This window comes from Geotrypetes seraphini, chromosome 10 (assembly GCF_902459505.1).
Source record: "Geotrypetes seraphini chromosome 10, aGeoSer1.1, whole genome shotgun sequence".
In the NCBI taxonomy this organism is placed as follows: Eukaryota; Metazoa; Chordata; class Amphibia; order Gymnophiona; family Dermophiidae; genus Geotrypetes; species Geotrypetes seraphini.
Window position 1 is genome coordinate 6855467 of NC_047093.1, and position 23962 is coordinate 6879428.

General features: G+C 43.6%; 1 protein-coding gene across 3 annotated transcripts in view; it reads left to right on the forward strand.

Annotated features, from left to right (window-relative positions):
- BAIAP2 (BAR/IMD domain containing adaptor protein 2) overlaps positions 1–23962 on the forward strand; it is a 174729-nt gene that overhangs the window by 38120 nt on the left and 112647 nt on the right. For all 3 annotated transcript variants that reach the window (XM_033961495.1, XM_033961497.1, XM_033961496.1), the window contains exon 3: positions 18840–18926. In XM_033961495.1, coding sequence (XP_033817386.1) covers positions 18840–18926 — 87 coding nt within the window. The remainder of the gene's footprint in view (positions 1–18839; positions 18927–23962) is intronic.

The window sequence follows — 23962 nt, forward strand, 5'->3', positions numbered from 1 at the left end:
GGGTTTAAAAAGTGCCAGCGGTGTGCTCGGCCTATATCTCTCACGGACCCACACAACTGGTGCCTACAGTGTTTGGGTCCTGAGCATCAGGCTTCCACCTGCACCCGCTGTGCTACCTTAAAAAAACATACTCTAAAAAATCGCCAGATACAACAGCGATTACTGTTCGGTGCCGAGATGTCCGACCCCGTTCCATCGACACCGGCTTCGGCACCTGTTCAGTCGGCACCTTCCTCTTCGACACCGCACCGGCGTCCCAGCACTCAGGTAAGCCGGCTAAGAAGCCTTCCCCGCTAGAGCGTCCTCCGGTCTCGAGTGCAGCGAGCCCAATCCTGCCGACTGTGAGGCGCCAGCGGAAGCGCTCCTCCCCTATTGAGGTGAGTCCCTCGACATCGGGCTCCTCATCTCCGGGACGTCGAGCGGCACCGCAGGTACCGCAAAAGAAAAAGGCGGTACCGGTGCCATCCCTGGATGATCGCATTGCGGCCATCCTCCAAGTGCAGCTCAAGGAGCAATTAAAACATCTCCTTCCAGCTATCTTGGCACCGAACCTTCCGGTGCCGGTCCGCACTGAGCCGCCGGTACCGATAGTGGAACAGCCTGTGCTGTCTGCATCCACTGTTTCGGTACCGCTTCACTCGACCTCATCGGTATCGATGCCAGTCCTCGCACCGGAGCCGAGATCTCAACATCAGTCGGTACAGACTTCGGCACCGGTGCCACCGATTACATCTCCTGGTTCCATATCGATGAGGTCGGGTAAGTCGGTGCGCAAAACCCGACACGTAGAACCATCTACCCCAGAGTCTCGGGACCGTACTTCCCATGTCAGGGATCCTGATCTGTGGGGAGATTCAGAGGAACCCTTTCTCTCTGAGGATGAATGTTCCTCAGATGAGGATGATTCTGCTGTACCTGACCCATCCTCTAGGCATGACACTACATCTTTCTCGTCTTTTTTGAAAGACATGTGTGACTCTCTGTCTATTCCTTTGGAGGCTGAGTCCAAAAAGTCTAAAGCCTTTTTAGATGCCCTTGACTTTGACCAACCCCCAAAGGAATTTTTGAAGCTCCCTCTTCACGACATCTTGAGGGAGACTTTCTACAAGAATCTAGAGACTCCCTTAACGATCCCAGGTGCTCCACGTAAATTAGATTCTTTATACAAAGTAATTCCCATTCCTGGATTCGACAAGCCTCAGCTTCCACACGAGTCTCTACTTGTGGAATCTACCCTTAAAAAATCCTCAGGAGCTAGTGTATATGCTTCTGTACCTCCTGGCAGAGAGGGTAAAGCCATGGATAAATTTGGTAAGAGGCTCTACCAAAATGCAATGTTGGCTAACAGAGCTGGTAATTATGCTTTTCATTTTTCTTTCTATCTTAAACATCTCTTTACCACCATGGCTTCATTTGAGAAGTACCTTCCTCAACGTAAACAACAATCTTTTCACCATTGCTTGTCGTCCCTGTTTCAACTTCGTAAGTTCATGGTTAGGTCCATTTACGACACCTTCGAACTTACCTCCAGAGCGACAGCAATGTCTGTGGCAATGCGTCGCCTGGCCTGGCTTCGGGTATCCGAACTTGATGTTAACCATCAAGATCGGTTAGCCAATGCCCCGTGCCTAGGGGATGAGCTTTTTGGGGAATCCATGGACTCGACCACTCAAAAGCTCTCTGCCCATGAGACACGCTGGGATACCCTGCTTAAAAATAAGAAAAAGCCTCCTCCAACAAGACCTTTCAGGCAGCAATCGGCCTATCTACGCCGCTTCACAGCTCGCCCATTACCAGCAGCTTCTCAGCAACCCAGGCGTCAACGGCAACAGCAACGTCAGCCTCCCAGACAACAACAACAACAGCAACCTGTGAAGCCACCTCCACAGCAGAAGACACAGCCCTTTTGACTTAATTCTCCAAAGTATAGCCAGTACTCCTATATCTGCTCTCCTGCCGCAACCTATAGGAGGTCGTCTTTCTCTGTTCCTCAGCCAGTGGGAAGTTATTACTTTGGACCAATGGGTCCTCAACATCATCCGCCACGGCTACTCTCTCAACTTTCAGACTCTTCCGCCCCAAAACCTGCCAAAAGAGTCTGCTTTGAACAGTCCTCAATCTGCCCTCCTTATTCAAGAAGTTCAATCCTTCCTCCTTCTGAACGCTATAGAGGAAGTTCCTCTAGATCAACAGGGGCAGGGATTCTACTCCCGTTATTTTCTAGTCCCCCAAAAAACGGGAGATCTCAGACCAATCCTGGATCTTCGCGATCTCAACAAATGTTCGGTAAAGGAAAAATTCAAGATGCTTTCTCTAGCCATTCTTTATCCTCTTCTCAATCAAGACGACTGGCTGTGCTCCCTCGATCTCAAAGAGGCATACACTCACATACCGATCAATATAACCTCCAGACGGTATCTCCGCTTCATGATCAATCATTGTCATTACCAATACAAGGTGCTGCCCTTCGGTCTTGCTTCCTCTCCAAGGGTGTTCACCAAATGTCTCATTGTGGTGGCTGCATTTCTACGCTCTCACCACCTTCAGGTATTTCCTTACCTGGACGACTGGTTAATCAAGGCCACTTCCGCTCAAGCAGTACTCCTGGCCACCAACCAAACCATCCTGTTTCTGCAAATACTGGGGTTCGAGATCAATCTACCCAAGTCTCATCTCATCCCCACTCAGAGACTTCAATTCATTGGAGCGATACTGGACACACTCCTCATGAGAGCATTCCTACCATCCAACCGTCTTCAGACTCTTCAGTCTCTATGTCAGCAGGTGCTTCCACAACGTTCCATCTCTGCCAAGCAAATGATGATACTCTTGGGTCACATGGCATCTACAGTCCATGTCACACCCCTCGCACGTCTTCGCCTGTGCACTCCTCAATGGACCCTTGCTACTCAGTGGTCCCAAGCGATGGATCCTTGCTCACGACACATCTGTGACATCTCTTCGTCAGTCTTTACAATGGTGGTTGGTATCCTCAAATCTATCCAGAGGTCTTCTGTTCCATCTACCTCCTCATCAACTAGTCATCACCACCGACGCCTCTCCTTATGCATGGGGAGCTCATTTGAACGAGTTCCAAACTCAAGGCCTTTGGACAGCCCAGGAAAAGAAGCATCACATCAATTTCCTGGAACTCAGAGCGATGTTTTATGCCCTCAAGGCTTTCCAACATCTTCTCTTCCCTCAAGTTCTTCTACTGTGCACAGACAATCAAGTAGCGATGTACTACATCAACAAGCAGGGTGGAACGGGCTCTCGCCTCTTGTGCCAGGAAGCCCAAAAGATCTGGACTTGGGCCATAAGTCACCATCTATTCCTGAAAGCTATTTACATTCAGGGAGAAAAGAATTCCTTAGCAGACAAGCTCAGCAGAATTCTCCAGCCTCAGGAGTGGACAATCGATCCTTTCACTCTACAATCCATCTTCGCTCAATGGGGCACTCCTCAGATAGACCTCTTTGCAGCTCCTCACAATCACCAGCTGCCCCTATTCTGCTCCAGACTCTACTCTCCTCACCGTCTGGCAGTGGATGCGTTTCTCCTCGACTGGTCAGATCTGTTCCTGTATGCTTTTCCTCCTCTGCCTCTCATGTTGAGAACCTTATTCAAGCTCAAGAGGGAACGAGCCACCATGATTCTGATTGCTCCGAGGTGGCCCAGGCAGCATTGGTTCTCCCTTCTACTTCAACTCAGTTCCAGGGAACCTTTTCTTCTTCCTCTGTATCCTTCTCTGCTTACACAGCATCAGGAGACCCTTCTGCACCCCAACCTCCAGTCTCTGCACCTGACAGCTTGGTATCTCTCGGGCTGACCTCTCATAATACGCTTTTGTCTCAGCCTGTTCGTTCAATTCTGGATGCCTCCAGGAAACCGGCCACTTTGCAATGTTATCGTCAAAAGTGGACACAATTTTCTTCCTGGTGTCTTCTCCATCATCATGATCCCACTTCTCTTGCAGTGGAGACCTTGTTGGATTATCTTCTTTCTTTGTCCGACTCTGGCCTCAAGTCCACTTCAATCAGAGTCCACCTCAGTGCTATTGCGGCTTTTCATGAGCCAGTCCATGGAAAACTCCTCTCAGCTCATCCCCTGGTATCCAGGTTCATGCGGGGTCTTTTCAATGTGAAACCACCTCTTAAAGCCCCTCCTGTTATCTGGGATCTCAATGTGGTTCTTTCCGCCTTAATGAAGCCTCCTTTTGAACCTTTGGCTACCTCTCCTTTCAAATTTCTCACTTGGAAGGTACTTTTCCTTATTGCCCTTACCTCTGCCAGGAGGGTCAGTGAGCTACATGCACTAGTTGCAGATCCACCTTTTACGGTCTTTCATCATGACAAGATGGTTCTGCGTACACATCCAAAGTTTCTTCCTAAGGTTGTCTCTGAATTCCATCTCAACCAATCCATTGTTCTGCCTGTCTTCTTTCCGAAACCTCATTCTCATTCTGGGGAACAGGCTCTACATACTTTGGATTGTAAGAGGGCTCTAGCTTACTATCTAGAGCGTACTAAACCCCACAGATCAGTTCCCCAACTCTTTCTGTCCTTTGATCCGAATAACTTGGGACGTCCTGTTTCTAAACGTACGTTGTCTAATTGGCTGGCAGCATGCATTTCCTTCTGTTATGCTCAGACCGGACTGACACTGGAAGGTTCTGTCACGGCCCATAGAGTCCGAGCGATGGCAGCATCTGTAGCTTTCCTCCGTTCCACTCCTATTGAGGAAATCTGCAAGGCTGCTACTTGGTCCTCAGTTCATACTTTTACATCTCATTATTGTCTGGATGCTTTCTCCAGACGAGATGGACACTTCGGCCAATCTGTTTTGCAAAATTTGTTTTCCTAATGGCCAACCTTCCCTCCATCCCTCTTTTTGTTAGCTTGGAGGTCACCCATCAGTCAAGAATATGCTGCCTGCTTGTCCTGGGATAAAGCACAGTTACTTACCGTAACAGGTGTTATCCAGGGACAGCAGGCAGATATTCTTGCATCCCACCCACCTCCCCGGGTTGGCTTCTTAGCTGGCTTATCCTAACTGGGGACCGCGCACCTCTGTCGGGCGGGAAGGCACTCGCGCACGCGCGGTGCGGCCTAGCTAGAACTTTCTAAAGTTCTTAGAGTGCAATCACTCTAAAATTGTCCGTACCGGGGCTCCGTCGGTGCCGTCACCCATCAGTCAAGAATATCTGCCTGCTGTCCCTGGATAACACCTGTTACGGTAAGTAACTGTGCTTTCTTTTCAAAGGATCCACATCTGGTTTTTGTGAAATTTTTCTTAATGGGTATGTATCATACAATTCACTATACAGATTTATGGTACTTGTCAAGACTTTTAATTTTTGTAATCACTTGGTCACCCAATTCACATCCACCCTTAGCACTGCTTAATTTTAGATTTGCCTCACTCTGCACATACAATATTTTCACTGTTTGTATTCTTCTCAGAGCAACAGCAGCAGTGACTTCAGGCCAGGGGTCTCGAAGTTCCTCCTTGAGGGCCGGAATCCAGTCGGGTTTTCAGGATTTCCTCAATGAATATGCATGAGATCTATGTGCATGCACTGCTTTCAATGCATGTTCATTGGGGAAATCCTGAAAACCCGACTGGATTGCGGCCCTCAAGGAGGGACTTTGAGATCCTTGCTTCAGGCTGTCTGCATGGGGACACAATAAGCACACACTAGTCTCTACTCTCCCTCCCATGTTTTTCCAATTCCCAGGAAATATCCACTTCATATGGGCAGAGTAATATGTACACCTTATCACCTCCCTGCTGTCTTGCCACTCTGCACATACAATATTCTTTTTAAAAAAAAAATTTTTTTTGGTTTATAAGATAACAAATCAATATAATTTGCATACAGATTAGAAACAAACATTAATCAATCATATAAATGACCGATGAGGTAACAAAAAATTGAAGATGGATTCATTATTTAATCCACAAATAATGATCCAAGAACAAAGAAATTAAATATAAGAAAAGAAAATATATAAACTTATTAGGACAGAGCAGGAGACATCCTCAAACAGCCGGTTTGTTAAACTGTTAGTAATGCTATTGAACCAATACTCACTTCCCTCCTCCTTTTTTAGCCACAATAAATTCAAGTGATTGTTTCGGCTCAAAGAAAAGGACATTTTTTTCTTCAGACGAGATACAGCATTTTGCAGGAAACTTCAAAACGAACAATGCACCTAATGCGATGACCCTTAGTCTATAACCCAAGAAATCTTTCCTTCTTTTCTGAGTCTCTTTAGAAATGTCTGGAATAAAACAAGTGATTAAGCCGAAGAACATATCATTCATGTTCTTGAAATAAGTTTGAAGTATTAAATCTCTATTAAACTCCAAGGCAAATGTCACAAGAGTAGTTCTCTCAGTTATAACTTCCAGTGAGTTCTGAGGAAAATTTGTCAAATTTAAACCATTCTTCTGTATTCCCAATTCTCTGTTAGAGGTTGAAGCAACCTATTTCTCCCCACCCATGGAGATATACTGAGCTCTTGTTATTGATGACAAACTTTCCTCTGGTATTAACAAAATCTTTCAGATATCTCTGCATCATTTCCACCGGAGAGATTATAGGAGATTTTGGAAAATTCAGCAATCTTAAATTATTCCTCCTTTGCTTATTTTCCATATATTCCCATTTTCTCTGGATAGAAAATATTTCCTTAATCTCCAACTCCATAGATTTTATTTGACAAAAAAAAGGCATACTTCACAAACCTAATATCCAAAATCCCAAACAGATCAAAGGCCATCTTCTCACTGTCGAAAAACCTATTCATCTCCCAAGGATCACACCACATCCAAAAATCAAACTTAGATAGTGAATCCCTCTCAAATTTCTTCCACGACAAGATATCAAAGATACGAGTATCCTTAAAGCCAAAGCTCTGCCAAGCATCCCGAAAACTATACAAAACAGCTTCAAACCAGTTTCCATTGACGACCTAAAAAGTACAATAGTCTCCTTACACCCCACAACCTCAATCCTAGACCCATGCCCATCCACTACACTTCTAACTACCAATGAATACTTCCTGAACTCCATTTTACCCCTAATTAACGAGTCCCTACAATCAGGCGTAATACCACAGAGCTAGAAATCCGCTGTAGTAAGACCACTTCTTAAAAAAAACCCCACTATGGACCCGAACAACCCATGCAGCTATAGACCAGTATCAAATCTCCCATTTGTCTCAAAAATACTAGAAAAGATAGTGCTCACACAACTACGAGACTTCATGGAAATGAACACCACCCTCTCCAACTTCCAATCAGGATTCAGGAAGCACCACAGCACAGAAACGGTGCTTCTAAACATCATGGATGACTGCTAGAAAATCCTTGATAAGGGAAAGATGCACTGCTGGTCCTACTAGACCTGAGCACAGCCTTCGATATTATCGATCACTCGCTCCTCTTATCCAGACTACACTCAATCGGAATCCATGATGTCGCACTGGCATGGTTCTCCTCCTTCTTGAATGAAAGGTCTCGGAAAGTACTACTGGAGCCCTCCTTATCAGAACCAAAACCTCTATGCTATGGAGTGCCCAAGGGTGCATTACTATCTCCACGCCTCTTCAACCTATATGTCAAACCAGTACTTGACAACGCAGAAAAATACCAAATCAAAATCCACTCTTATGTAGATGACATAGAACTTTACCTCCCCCTAGGTCAACACCGAGATGCACAACTAAAAAAAACTTCACTGCTGCCTAACAGAAATAAAAACTGGATGACTGCAAATAAACTTCAGCTAAATGCATCAAAAACAGAACTTCTCTGGATACACAAGGTCACTTGCATCTAGTGGGCCTACCAGTAAAAACACTCTCCTGCCTCCAAGGGGTGCAAAACGCCACAATCCTACTCCTAAAAAATTTGGGCTTCTGTGACCACGTCACCCCTGCACTAACTTCCATGCATTGGCTGCCTATCCAAAAACGATGGTGTTAACCTTCAAGACTTTCCACAAGATGACACCAAACTACATAGCATCAAAACTACAAACTTATGTCCCCAACCGATCACTGAGATATCAAACAGAAAAACGGCTGATCCTGCCACCTGGCCGTTCGCTCACGTCTGAGACAGCCCAAAGATGCTCTTATTCTCATTAAATACCCAGATTATGGCATATTATCTCCCCCATCCATTAGATCACTAAACAGTTTTTGGAACTTCAGGAAAGCCGTGAAAACCTTTCTCTTTACAAACCCAGCTCCTTAACCCGTGTCTACACCCAGGACGGATGGATCTCAAAGGCACAGCCTAATACACCAAACGACATCTCTAAACTTGTAGGCCACCGCAAATATAACCTGAATTACCATCACATTCTCAGACAACAAAGATACACCCACCTGCTAGGAATGCTATGTTACCTCCATGTTATATCTACACTGTATACGCTGCAATTTAATCCACCCTATGCCTACTACATCTGTTATGTCTTTACTGTAAATGCTGTAACCTAAATCCCCTTGTCTATACTGTAAATGCTGTAAAGTCTGTATTTCTCACTAAAGTTTGTCGTACTAGTACTATGAATGTACTCCTGCAACCTGTTCTGGGCTCCTTTTGGGAGGACGGGCTAAATAAATGACTAAATAAATAAATTTTAAAAAGGCAGGTATGAGCCTGTAGAAAGTAAAAGGCCAAACTAGAATAGATGCCAAGATCCAGAAAAGCTTGCTGAAGTGTAATTGCATCATTCTCAGTTGAGAATGACGACTTCAGCAGCTGGGTTCTAGTGTGCCTTTCAAATAGCAAAACAGGGCAGATATAAAGCTAAAGATATAGACCAGGGGTAGGCAATTCCGGTCCTCGAGAGCCGGAGCCAGGTCAGGTTTTCAGGATATCCACAATGAATATGCATGAGATAGATCTCAAGGAGGCAGTGCATGCAAATCCATCTCATACATATTCATGGTGGAGATCCTGAAAACCTGACCTGGCTCCGGCTCTCGAGGACCGGAAGGACCGGAATTGTCTACCCCTGGTATAGACAAATTCACTGTGTTTGCAGTCTGGTGTAGCTCCTGATCTTTCTTTACAACAAAAAAATTATCAAACTTCCACAGGATATTGAAGAAAAAGTATCTTCATTTCATAAATATATTATAAAACAGTAAAAATTATATGATTTTGAGCTCAGGGAATTTAGAAACATCGATGACATTTGACTCTCCCTACAACAGAACTGTGGCAAGCCTAGGTGATAAAAGCTATTTTTTATGGAGGATAAGTGGGAATGAAAAGAACCATTTCACGTTCTCTCTTCTTAGGCAAATGGGATCAAGTTACAGCCTGTATTTTTATTATTATTATTTTTTTTTTAAAGAGGAAAACTTGACAAAAATTTTACATTACCATCAATTACTTTGCATGCACATATCCAAGGCTTGTTGGATGAAGAAGGAATCAAAATATGGCTTGACAAGACAAGAACAGGAATAAACTGAGTGGTTTGAAAGGAAAAAAAAAACATTGCCCACATCTGAAGACATCAAAACATTAGACAAGCCTTTTCGGACTACTGACAGTTGGTACCAAGAGGTTTTAACATCTGTTTTATAACCACTAGATATTTGAATAGACCTTTCAAGGATCTTGTGTAAAAGATGTGGCACGAATAGATGTCCTGTGGTGAAACATGCTTGACAAAAGCCAGAAACTTGATGAAACCAGTCATCGAACTGATTGCAAAGTGGCAAAGAGATGCTTGGGAGGACATTCTAGAACAGGGGTGCCCACACTTTTTGGACTTGCGAGCTACTTTTAAAATGACCAAGTCAAAATGATCTACCAACAATAAAAATGCTAAACATATATATATATATATATATATATATATATATATACACACCGAGTGTACTTTGTATTTATGTTCAAATATTTTTTTATTATACAGCCCCCCTCCCCCGAAGGCCTGACCCCCCCCTGAAGGTCTGCACATTCCCCCTCAAAGGTTGACTCCCCCCCCCTAAAGGCCTGCACTACCCCTTGAAGGACTGCACTCCCCCCCTCCCCACATCCATTTACCTAATTCCAGCAGGGAGCAGTCTGCAGAGAGGATCGCTGGTACTTTGGGAACTCTAAGTACTCTCTCTTCATCTTAATTAATCTTACTTATTGCATTTCTTCTGTTTCTACTGTAAACCGCTTAGAACTTCATGGTACAGCGGTATATAAGAAATAAAATTATTATTATTATTATTACTTTAGCGATCCTTGCAGGTTGCCATAGGCCTCAGGAGCTGTCTTCCCTCTGCCCCAAGCCTGTCTCTGACTTAGAGGAGGGGCAGGACCACGGCAGAGGGAAGACAGCTCCTGAGGCCTATGGCAACCTGTAAGAATTGCTAAAGTACCACCTGCCACCGGCCGTCTCCCATTCATCCCCTTTGGAGATCCCCACAGGAATAAGGAAGTTAAATTAATAGAATACTTAGGCACAGAAAAACAAAGAAATACTTCCAAGAACTGCCCCATAAGAACTGCCTGTCACAATGCTCATTAGTGGAACTGAATAAAAGACAAGTACAATGGATTTAGAAGGGGGACGATCTGCCCGGATGCACGGCTTGGAGGGGTGCACAGCCGGCCAGGTCCGGGTCATCCTGCCTTTCTTTTCCCCCGGTCCGCGCTCGGGGCTTGCGCCTGCCTGGTCCCGCGCCGACGCTCGAATGGTGCCGTCAACTCCCGCGAGTCTCACGATAACCAACAGCAGACCGGTGGAAAGGAAGGGCAGGAGGACCCGGACGGCTGTGCATCCCTCCAAGCTGTGCACCCGGGGCGGGGATGGACCGCCCCACCTCGGTACGCCACTGATTGGGAGGCTGATTTTGGGGGTTTTAAAATTGTATATCGGGCAGCATTAGGCCTCGCTCTTACCTCAATCATTACAGGCGCTTCTATTTCTTGTGATGCGCTGAGCTCCGTCCCCCACCGACCTTCACCCCGCCCTTCCAGCACTCTGATTGGCCAGCGATCGACGCGTTGGGCACCCCTGTTCTAGAAGATATGGGTTTGATATGCTTTCAAAAAATGTGGTGTAAGCCGTGGATGGCATGAGTTGTTTGAGAGCAACAGCAGTGACTATGAAATTGTCATTACCAGTATGCTGATGAGGAATCCCTGTTTTTGAAGGTTTTAAAACATTTTTTGATTAGAAGTTAGATTGTGAAGTTAATAAATGTGTTAAAAACTTAGGATGTTTAGTCTTTGAAGGTTGGCTCACCATGGTCACCAAATTTCTAATCTGTTTATATTCATTTCTCTATGTATTAATATTCAGAACTTACATATTCTGTTTGAAACATTACTTCACATTACACAAGTGTAAGTCTTAGCTTTTTGATTAAACAAGCTTGTCCCCAACGGAGGTCTTCTCTGTTAATCAGTTTTGATGTGGAGAAGGCCTTTGATAAGAGTACGTTGGGACTTCTTATTTTCGATGCTTCAGGCTTATGGATTTAAGGGTATTTTGTACAAGCCATCTGTGTTCTATATACAGACCCTGGAGCTTGTCTCTGGGTCAATGGTATGAGTTCTTGGTTCCCCATTTATCGAGGTACCAGGAAAGGCTGTCTCTTATCTCCCCTTTTGTGCATTTTAACTTTAGATCCTCTTATTGGAAAGATAATAGCCATGCCAGACAGTAAAGGTGTGAGAATAGGGGATCAGGAATTTAAGCTAGTGGCCTTTGCTGATGACTTGCTGGTTCATATAGAGGACCCCAGAGAGTCTCTTCCCACGTTACTAATGCTTATTCAGGAATATGGGGATTTTGTGGGTTTGAAACTGAACTTGGATAAGTCTGAGGCCCTGGTGCCAGTGGGGAATTTGACGAGAATGGGGGACCTCCTTTCTGCTTCGCTGGGCGGATCGTTCTTTTAGATATTTGGGCTTTCAACTCCCCCAGAACATCAGAGACTTGTACTCTATTAATGTCTGCCATTAAAAGTTGAACATTAAGTGCCGTCTTGACTAGTGGCTACATCTTCCCTTATCCTTGCTAGGTAGAATCAACCTTTACAAAATGATTATATTCCCTAAATGGTTGGTTGTGCTTCAGGTTCTTCCACTGAAGTTACGAGCCAGGGATTAGAGAATGAGTGTTTGAGGCTTGTGCAGATGAGGACAGAGCTTTCAGGAATGGAGCAGGGACAGGAAAAGAAGTCGCCGGGATGGGGAAAAATTTGTCCCCTTGTCGTCCTCTACCAGGGATCTCTCCCATCTTATTCGGATGCTTCAGAAATTCTGTTGGGCCAATAAATTCAAAATTTGTTTCCCTTTATTTGGCTTATGGACTTCTGGACTTCAGGAGGCTTGGGGCTCCCAGACCTCAAGGTGTATAATGTTGCCTGTCTCCTGAGACATGTTGCTGATTGGTTTAGAGATACTGCTCATTATAGCCCTTTGGAATTGGAGAGTGCTTTTGTAGCCCCCTAACATTTTAATCTGATTCTGCAGGCTCCCCGGAGGCTCCTGCCCCAGGATCTTAAATGTAGCTGGGTTGTCTCACCGTTGTGGGAGGCATGGAGGTTCATGGTGTCTTGCCTGGGAGGCAACCCACAGATCTGGACTTTGTTACCTCTCAGGGGGAATGTGGCTTTCCTGCTGGGATGAGAAAATAGGGCATTTCAGGATTGGGAGGAGGCTGGTATATTAGTCTTCTCGAACATCTAACTACCCCTGAGGGGGTCTCTGATCAATTATGCAGAATTTTCTTGCAAGGTGGAGAGACTGCTATGCTTTGTCAACTTAAACACTACTATCTTTCACTAGATAGAGCAAGTATGAGCTTCCCTTTGAGGAATAAATTATAGCAATTCTTTGATATATTCCCCAGAGAAATTAAATCAATCTCTGTTAACCCATAGAGCTTTACTGAATTTGAGTCCCTCAAAGGATCTATCCCAGCTGCGTAGCTGATGGGAGGGTGATCTAGGAGCCTTGGTGTGTCTGCCTGAAGTGTTCAAGCTAGTATTAAGCATATCCCCACTTAAGGGAATGTGCCTTTAGAGTATAGGGCCTATGTCATGCCTTCTCAGTTCCATAGAATGGGTTATGTCCAGACACCCTTGTTTGAAATGTAATCTAGAAGAGGCCACCTTTTTTCATGCTTTGTCCAGCTGTCCAAGCCTTCTGGTTGCAAGTTGGAGCTTACATCAGACATATTCTGGGGCAGCACTTGGCTTTATCTCCGGAGGTGCGTCTGCTGGGAACTTGTGGGATTTGAGGGTGGGGGCCTAGACTTTAAATAATCAATATAGTTTAGAATTCTTATGCTTTCAGGTGGACTTCCTGGGGCACCAGGCCATGCAGTGGTACAAATTAATATCTGGATTCATGAATAAAAAACCAAAATCTGGTCTTCGGGACATTTGAGTATTAAGATTAAGCATCAAATTTCTGCATCTCAGTGGTCACAAATTTGGACTTGGAGGTTGAGATGTATAATGTCGGCATCTATGAGACAAATGTGGTTTTTTCTTTTACATAGAGTTTTTTGGACCCCTGTTCGTTTACAAAAATTAGATAGCACTAAGTCTAATAGATGTTGGCATTATAATCTTGAAGTAGGGACTCTTGATCATTTATTATATTATTGTCCATTAATCTTGGTCTTTTGGAAATCAATAAGGGGTCAAATAAATTGTTTATTAGAAAACCCAGTTGCGTTATCGTATGATACTGTTTAATTTGGCATGTCAATGAGGGCGAAAAGCCAAATATCATCCAAGAATAACAGGCTTTTGTTAATTATGACAGGAGTTGCCATATAATGAATAATTGGAAAAGACTTAATTACAGTTTTGGGTGGAATTCGTTATGTCATATATATATATATATATATATATATATATATATATATATATATATATATATATATATATATATATAACGGGAAAAACTATCTATGCAGAAAGGAAATTTTAAAAAGATTTCAAGATGTGTGGGGGCCATTAACAAATTATTGCAATGAATAGATTTCATTTTTCCCTGTATGGTATATGCTTAAGTTAAAGGGTGGGGGGTTAATTCTTAAAGTTGTTTATAAATATGAAGAAAGCTTGGAAAGTATTTATTAAATGATTATTAAATAAAATGAAAAGAGTGGGAGGGAGAAAAACTTTATAATATGATTATTGTAGATCATTAAGTGTTTTATGTAAGCTTAAATGATTGCATTTGTTGATACACTTATTGTAAGTTTGAAAAATGAATAAAGAATATATATCTTGAGACAGAAATCCATTTTGAAAGAGTGGACCTTGGATGTCTTGCCCTCCTATTGTGAGTGGGGACTTTGTATCTATGAGTTAATGGGATGGGAGGCCAGAGATGTCAAGGGCATCTATAGGCGGAAAAAACACTTTCTGACTATTTAAAAACCCGATCTTAATTCTTCATCACCTCAAATGCGCAGCCAAACTTTGAATCGGCTACGATGACACCTGTCTTTACATTAGTCTCTCTTCTTTCCATTCATACCTCAAGAGATACCTTTGGTATTATTCCTACTTATGTTTAGGGGGGGTGAGGGGGGCTATTATGTTTTGAAAATCGTGATGACCTGATAGGTATGCTTTTCTGCATCTTGCTGTCAGTGTTTGCTATTTCTGTTTACTTGGTTGTCATCCATAAAAATTGTTTAAACATACCCTTATTCCTTTACCCTTCCCTTCTTGGGATCTCCCTTCCATGCTAAGCTGCAAGGTCTAACAATTCTACATACACCATATAAAATCTATGGCTACTGTTCTTCAGTGCTTCCTCTTATTTCTTTATTCAGTTTTCTCTACCGTTCTCCCAAGGGAGCTCAGAACGGTTTACATGAATTTATTCAGGTACTCAAGCAATTTCCCTATTTGTCCCGGTGGGCTCACTCCACTCCATCTCTACAAAACTCACCCCTCTGGTTCCTCTACATTTTAAATGTTAAGCAAGAACATAAGAATTGCCACACTGGGACAGACCGAAGGTCCATCAAGCCCAGGATCCTGTTTCCAACAGTGACCAACCCAGGTCATAAGTCCCTGGCAGAAACCCAAAGAGAGGAGCAACATTCCAGAGCTGAGATTGTGATGTCATAATGCCTCATTCCACTATTGCCCACGAGCCAAACTCAGCAGTGATGTCACAAGGGCTTGATTGTCCTATAATTAGCTCACTTAAGAACAAAAGAATAGCTATACTGGGTCAGATCAATGGTCTAACAAGCCCAGTATCCTCTTTCTAACAGTGGCCAACCCAGGTCCCAAGTACTGAGCTAGATTCCAAGTAGTAAAACAGATTTTATGCTGTTTATTCTTGCAATAAGCAGTGGATTTCCCCATGCCATCTCAATAATGGCCTATGGCCTTCTCTTTTAGGAAATTGTCCAGACCTTTTTTAAACATTGCTTTTCCCTTTTACTTTAAAACTTCTCCCCTAGGGACAAAGGCATTTTTTTTCTGACTGATTGGGCAAAAGTTTTTTGTTTTGTTTTTTCTGGGACCCCACAGCTGGTTGGGATTTCCAGATAAGAAAAATTCTCATGTATAGTTGTGGATATTCTTAAAATCCATCTGGCTGTGAGATCTTGGAAACTGGTTTAGGAACCCTGAATTACAGTAGTGCCTTACCAGTTTGTAGCTGGGAGGAGCTCCTGGTCCTATTTTAGGATAGCCCTAAAGCATATTAAAACCATTTATCTGCATTTTGAGTAGTTCAGGGAAGTCAATACCATATATAACATACCGTGTAGTACAGAAAACAGCAGATGTATGACTTGAGAGAAGAAACCTTGGAACTGAATTAGAGGAAGAGGCTTGAGAGAGTTGACCATGCATAGTGTTATAATGTACTGACAACAGCACTGATAGGTTTGACTTTACTTGACAGTATCTCGCTTATCTTATGCTGGAAGGGATGTGGGGAAGTAAGCAATTTTATGTATGTATGGTAGAGCTGTCCAGTAATCAAATGGTGCTGAAGAGACACAGGATAAGCATAAAAGAGTAGACTAAAACCAGGCTTTAGCTAGACCCTCCAGAGGGTGGGGTATTTTTTTTTTTTCTAAATGGTGACAGCAGTAGTACTAAAAAAAAAAGGGACAGGAATAAGATAAATGGCTAATAATCACAGCTTCAATTCCACTTACCATAGGAGGAAAGGCAGCCCCTGTGCATTCTGCAATGGCTGCTATTGTTAGAGAATTACAGCTGCTAAAGTTAAATCATTTATATTTTGTAATGAGAGTAATACATTAAATAAAATAGACACAGGAGAACTCTGTGGCACCCCTGATGGTGGCAAATACTTTTCTGATAGGACTTCTTGCATCTTTACTCTAGAATATAAATGACAGAAACCCTTGAAACCAAGTCAATACCATTTTCAACTAATCCTATGTTTAAAATATTAAGAAGAATGTTATCTACTAGATCAAATGCATTTGAAAGATCCATTTGCACAATAAGAGTCTGTTTTCCCTTGCCCAAATATGGTTTTACTACTACTACTACTACTATTATTATTATTATTATTTCTATAGTGCTACCAGGCGCACGCAGTGCTGTACAAAGTCACAAAGAATAAAACAGTCCCTGCTCGAAAGAGCTTACAATCTAAACAGCCAAGACAGACAACAGGATATCATGGATAAGGGGAACGGTTAATCTGCTAGCTGGGTTGGAGGGCAGTGGGGAGTAGGGTTAAGGATTGAAGGCTATATCAAAAAGGTGGGTTTCCAATCTGCTTTTAAACAAGGGAAGGGGCTTGACGGATAAACTCAGGTAATTTATTCTAGGCATAGGAGGCAGCTAGGTGAAAGGAATGAAGTCTGGAATTAACAGTGGAGCTAAGAGCAGCTTATCTGAGAAACAGAAGTCTCTGGGAGGTGTATAATTATGGTAATGTTTCTGTACTATGCTCAAAACAGAATCCGTATTGAAACAAATGCAGTATATCAAAACGATTCAAATAATCCACCAACTGTTCAGTTACCAGACCTTCCATAACTTTTACAAAGTAAGGAATATATGCTACAGGTCTGTAGTTGGACTATGTTCTTGGATAATTCAGGCTTCTTCATTATAGGTGCAAGAATAATCTCTGCATAATCTTTTGGAAAATCCCCCAGTGAAAGTCCGTTCTCTATCCAATGTAATAAATAGATTTAAATTCCTGCGGAGCAGACTTCATAATAACATGGTAAATGATGACAGATAATGTGACACATGTGGTCCATCCAGTCTGCCCAAAAGTCTATTTTCTTTTGCTATTTCTGCCATAGAAGTCTGCCTGGCACTGTCATTAGGTTCCAGCTACTGGAGTTGCTATTCAAGCTCACTTCAGCCTTTCTAAACCATCCCAAAGTATTGAAGCTCCTGTTGAAGCCCTCCCAATCAGTCGTATGTGTTATGTACACTGATCATGTAAGTCTGCTCAGTTCCGGCCTTAGTTCTTCAATTTATATCCCTCACGTTCTGATTAGAGATCCTCTTTGTCCCATGCTTTTTAAAATTCCGTCACTATTTTTTGCTCTACCACCTCCCTCAGGAGGGCATTCCAGGCATCCACCACACTCTCATGAAAAAATTTCCTAACATTACTCCAAGTCTGCACCCCACAGCCTCAATTTATGCTCTCTGGAAAAGATTTGGTTCTGTATAAGGTTGGTGGCAGTGGATCAGACTTCCTTGTACTGTGAACACTGTCTTCAAATAATGAATTTAAGAAAGTCCAGTAAAACAGTGGAGAACCTAAAACCACTGTAAATTCCTTCTGCCAAACCTTCTTTAGGGCTAGCTTGAATAACTGAGTCCTCTTCATTATAGGATCTGTCTAACATAAGGCTTCCTAAACCTGTCCTGAGGATCCCACAACTAGTTGGATTTTTAGGATATTGATGGTGAATATGCATGACATGTTTGCAAACACTGTAAATATGTGCAGATATTGTGCATAATTAAATTTAACTCTTAAACACTAAGAGGACTTGAAAAGGAAACAGGAATTTGAGACTTGCTCCTGGCACCGAGTGACAGTGGACTGTCAATTTTCCATTACTTTTGAAACAGAGTTGAAAACAAGGCAGTTGATCTAATTTCACTTCGTGGTCAGCTCAATTAACTACTGTTGTGCAGCACTTCTCATTCTCCTTTAGAACCTATTTTCTGGTATTTGAAAATTAAGGGATCACGTACAGTATGAAAAAGCAGAAATGTATGTCTTTCTACCATTGATACTCTAGTGGTGTGCAGTAGGTTTGTAATCAATGTAAACTGTTAAGTTCTGTTCCTGCTGCATTTCCTGACTGTACACCACTGAAACCTTTAGCTTGAGACCCCACAAAGAAGCTTCAAAAATCTGTTTAAATCTAAACCAGGGGTGTCCAACCTTTTGGCTTTCCTGGGCCACATTGGCCGAAAAAAATTTTTTGGGGCTGCGCAAATGCTGCAGCAAGACAGAGGAGGGAGTCGGCAAGACAGTAAACACTGGGTGGCAGCAGAGGAAAACATTGCCCTTGACTGGGGCTGCACATAATACTTCACGGGGCTGCAGGTTGGACACCCCGATCTAATCTATAATTTCTGATGCACAGATCAAGCCCTGACTAGGTCAGCCAACCCAAAGCATCATTATGCTAATGGAAGAGGAACCAAGACACTTAAAAACTTAAGTCATGAGATTTACAAATATTAATGGAAGACTCTTGAACGTACTCTCCCATTGGTCAATTGAAGAAAATACTCCATTATATTGGTTTTCAATTTTTCAAACATAAGCAAATCTTTCTTTTTTCTTTTTAGGTGTTACATTTGCAGCAAAAGGCTACTTTGATGCTCTTGTAAAAATGGGAGAATTGGCAAGTGAAAGCCAAGGCTCCAAAGAACTTGGTAAGTGAGAAAGTCAAATGGCACAGACTTGGAGTCAAACAAGCTTTTAAAGAAGTAGGTGACAGCAGTGTCGTGCCAAGAATTCTAGTCAATCACCTAAATTTGGTGTTCTAGTAAAGAAAATGTACTTTTTCCTTAATGTGTTAATGTTTAAGTCTTCCATTACCATCAAAACAAATTCTCCATAGCTTTATAACTGTATGATAAAGGTGTTATCCTAGGACAAGCAGGCAGCCTATTCTCAACATGTGGGTGATGTCATCCAGGGAGCCCGGATGCAGACTGCTTCGCAAGCAGATTTGAATGAAGAACTTTAGAAAGTTTGCGACTGCCGCACCGCACATGTGCGAGTGCCTTCCCGCCTGACGCAAGACGCATGTCTTCTCAGTTTTCTGCGGAGCCGAGAAGTCCTATTTCGATGCTCTGCTGTAGACTCACTTCTACTTCATGCCTTCTCTCACCATGCTTGTGTTTGATTTCTTTACAGGGTCACTGTTTCTTTGTGCGTTTTCTTTTCTTTTTTTTTTAACTTAATTTGATTTTTCTTTTGTGTCATGGCAGGGCCTGCAGTCTTCGATCTCGCTGAGGCTATTTTTCCATTTATGTCCCAGCCGGTCACAGGCTTCAAGAAGTGTAGCCGTTGCCAGCACGCGATCTCCCTCACTGACCCACATAGGTGTTGTGTTCAGTGTTTGGAACCTGACCATCGTCCAGAGTCGTGTGCCCATTGTGCTGCCCTTCAACCTCGAGCCATTAAACGTCATTGAGTTCAGGTGGAGAAACTCTTTGGTGGTATGGATCCACTTTCCCCGGTCTTGACCTCGAATCCAGTCAAACTTCTCGCAGGGGTTCCGCCTTCTGCCTCGACCTTGGCCTCAACCAAACCCTCCTCGTTTGGCGGGTTCTCATCCTCTGGCAAATCTGCTAAGTCTTCTCCTGACGAGATGCTTGCCTTGCTGCCTCCCTCAGGTCAGATACCAGCAGTGGTTATTGAGCTGCCCAAGAAGCATGTCTCAAAGTTGGAGTCGTTCTTCCTCGGAGACTATAGCCACAACAAATATACCAGATCCTCAAGTCTCAGTGACATATTTGGAAGCTATGATCAGACCATTTTGGATTGCCAGTTTAGTAATATGCTTGCCAAACATACTCCTACCTTGACTCTGCTTCCTGCAGACTAGTCTGAGTACCACAAGGAGTTGAGTCCTTGGCAGTGCCTCGAGCTGAATCTACTCACTCTATAAAGGAGTTGAGTCCTTGGGAGTGCCTCGAGGATTCTACACACTCTATGCAAGGAGTCGAGTCTTTGCGAGTGTCTTGTCTGGAGCATAAGCACGCTACTCAAGGAGCTGAGTCCTTGTCAGTTCCTCGAGATACTTCGACACAAAGAGTTCAGTCCCTTTTGGTATCTCGATCTCCAGCCCTCCTTCCTCGCATAAGGTATTGCCCTTTCCAAGGCATAGGGCGAAGACTCCTCGACGTTCCTCTCAGCAAGACCTGCCTGGTTCGAGGCACAGTTCTCCACATCAATCGAGGCATCCATTGAGGCACAGATCTTCTTCTCGAAACAGGCCTCGAGACTCGTCAAGGCCTCTAACTCCAAAGTCAAGGACACCACCTCCAGATTATTTTCCTGCAAGGGATTCTATCCATTCTCTCAGTGAGTCATCTATACCTGCATATTCAGACCTCAGGTATCGGTACTCCAGAGAAGCTTCACCTTCGTTCTCTACCTTGCGAGGCACTTGAAGTCACCTTCTTCCCCTCGAGATCAACCTTCCTTGGAGCAGATATCTTTTTCTTCTTTCCTACGTCAAATGAGTAATGACCTCAATATTTCTTTGGACTCTGATTCCAAATACTCTATGGAGTATTTAGAGGAAATGAGTATGTCTCGTCCTCCTGTGGAGTCTCTTAAATTGCCGATCAATAGACTTCTTTCTCAAACTTTCCAGCAGAATCTTGAAACACCTTATTCCATTCCTGCTGTGCTAGGAAAGCTGAAATCTTGTTACAGGATGGTCCACTGCAAGGGCTTCGAGAAATCTCAGTTATCCCATCAGTCCCTTCGTGTGAAGTCTTCTCTGAAAAGGACCAATCCTGCCAAAGTTTATGCCACTATCCCTCCTGGTAGAGAGAGCAGGACCATGGACAAATTTGGTCATCATTTGTATCAAAATTCTCTTATGGCAACTAGAGTTTTGAATTACAATTTTTCATTTCTTATTTCAAGCATTTGGTTGACACCCTGCCTGAATTTTTCAAATATATTCCTCAACACCATCTTCCAGAGTTTCATCATGTGATTACAACTCTGGTTCAACTCCGCGTGCATCTCCTTCAATCTTCCTATGATGCATTTGAACTTTTCTTGAGGGTCACTGCCTTCTCAGTGACAATGCACTGTGGACATGGACCCCAATTTTCAAGATCATCTGGCCAACATCCCTTGTCAGGGCAATGAATTGTTTGACTCCATCAAGGCAGCTACTAAATGATTGTCTGAACATGAGAAATCGTTTGCTTCCATCATTTGACCTAAGCCTAAGCCTCCTACCTCTAAAGGCTTCAGGCCTCTTCCATCTTACCAGAGGTGCTTTCCACAGAGCAGCTCCTTATACACGAGTGTCTCCTAAGAAACAACCACAAAAAAGGCAGCAAAAACCTTAGACTCCTGCTGCGCCTAAGACCTCTCAACCTTTTTGACCATCTAATACAGAGCATAACCTCCATCGTTCTGCCTCTGTCTTCTCCCCTTCCCAGTGGAGGGCGCCTCCATCATTTTTACCACTGCTGGGAGATGATTACATCAGACCTCTGGGTGCTGCCTATCCACATGGAAGGATACTCTCTTAGTTTCCTCCAGATTCCACCAGATCTTTTTCCAAGAGAATATCCTTCCAATTCATCGCAGACCACCCTTCAGGGAGCTCAAGCTCTGCTTCGTCTCTTTGCCATCGAGGAAGTTCCCTTGGAACAGCAGAGCAGGGGTTTTTACTCCCTTTACTTCCTAGTTCCGAAGAAGGCAGGCGATCTGCACCCTATCTTGGATCTCAGAGTGCGCAACAAATTTTTAGTCAAAGAAAAATTCCGAATGTTGTCTCTGGCATCCTTATATCCCCTTCTAGATCAGAACGATTGGTTATGTTCTCTAGATCTCAAAGAGGCTTACATTCCCATTCATCCAGCCTCTCGACAGTTCCTCAGATTTCAGGTGGGAAATCTGCATTTCCAATATAGAGTACTACCCTTCGGCCTGGTGTCATTGCCAAGAGTTTTCATCAAGTGCCTAATTGTAGTAGTAGCAGCAGCTCTGCGGAACCATGGTCTACAGATGTTCCCATACCTGGACGACTGGCTCATCAAAGATTCAACATCTCCAGGGGTTATTGTAGCCATCCAATGGACTATTTGTTTCCTCCAAAGTTTGGGGTTCAAAATCAACTTTCCCAAATCCCAGCTACAGCCCTCTCAATCTCTACAGTTCATCGGAGCTGTCTTGGATACTGTACAACTCAGAGCATTCCTTCCTCAGCAGCGTCAGAAATACTGTCATTCAACTTTGTCACAAAGTGTCATCCCTCACTTCACTTTCAGCGAGACACATGATGGTTCTCCTAGGTCACATGGCCTCTACAGTTCACATGATTCCTTTTGCCAGACTTCACCTCAGAATCCCTCAGTGGACCCTGGCATCTCAGTGAGCGCAGGCTTTCGACCCACTCTCTCAACACATCAGAGTGACTCCTTTGTTGAGACAGTCTCTTCATTGATTGATGTTCTCTTCCAATTTTTCCAAAGGTTTACTATTTCAAACGCCCCCCTCATCAGAAGGTCCTCATGACAGATTCTTCGACCTCCGCTTGGGGGGGCTCATCTCGATGGACTCTGTACTCAAGGCCATTGGTCCAGCACTGATCGTCAGTGCCACATCAATCTGTTGGAACTCAGAGTGATCTTCAATGCTCTCAAAGCTTTTCAGCATCTTCTTCATGACCAGGTAGTCCTCATTCGGACAGACAATCAAGTCGCCATGTACTATGGCAACAAGCAGGGAGGAACAGGATCTCTCCCTCTTTGCCAGTAAGCTCTGAAGGTTTGGAATTGGGCAATCCTTCACAACGCCTTCCTGAAAGCTGTCTACATTCAAGGAGAGAAAAACTTTCTGGCAGACAAATTGAATCGTCTTCTACAACCTCGTGAATGGACACTCAATTCCTCGCCTCTTCATCATATTTTTTCTCTCAGTGGGGGACTCTTCAGATAGATCCCTTCGCGTCTCCCCACAACAGCAAACTGCCTCAGTGCTGCTCCAGGATATACTCTTCCTCACCGACTGGAGGCAGATGCTTTTCTCCTGGAATGGACGAATCAGTTTCTCTATGCGTTCCCGCCATTCCCTCTCATTCTCAAGACACTTGTCAAACTTAAACAGGAACATGACACCATGATTCTGATCGCTCCTCGGTAGCCCAGGCAACCTTGGTTCTCCCTTCTACTTTAACTCAGCAGCTGGGAGCCACTACTTCTACCAGTGTTTCCCTCTCTGTTTACACAGAGTCAGAGGTCTAGGCTTCTAGGAAGCCTACTACTAGACAATGCTACAATCAGAAATGGATTAGATTTTCTTCTTGGTGCACCATTCATCACAAGGAGCCTCAATCTACCTCCTTTTCTTCAGTTTTGGATTACCTGTTCCATTTGTCTCAATCAGCCCTCAAATCTACATCCATTCGAGTCCATCTCAGTGCAATTGCTGCTTTTCATTGGCCTATCGAAGGGAAACCCCTTTCTGCTCATCCTGTGGTTTCCAGATCTATGAAAGGTCTTTCCAATGTCAAACCACTTCTCAAACCTCCTCCAGTGGTTTGGTATCTCAATGTTCTTGCTCAATTGATGAAGCCTCCTTTTGAACCAATGGCTTCGGCTCATCTCAAATATCTCACTTGGAAAGTGATTTTTCTCATTGCTCTCACGTCTGCTCGCAGGATCAGCGAGCTACAAGCTTTAGTTGCAGACCCACCTTTCACAGTATT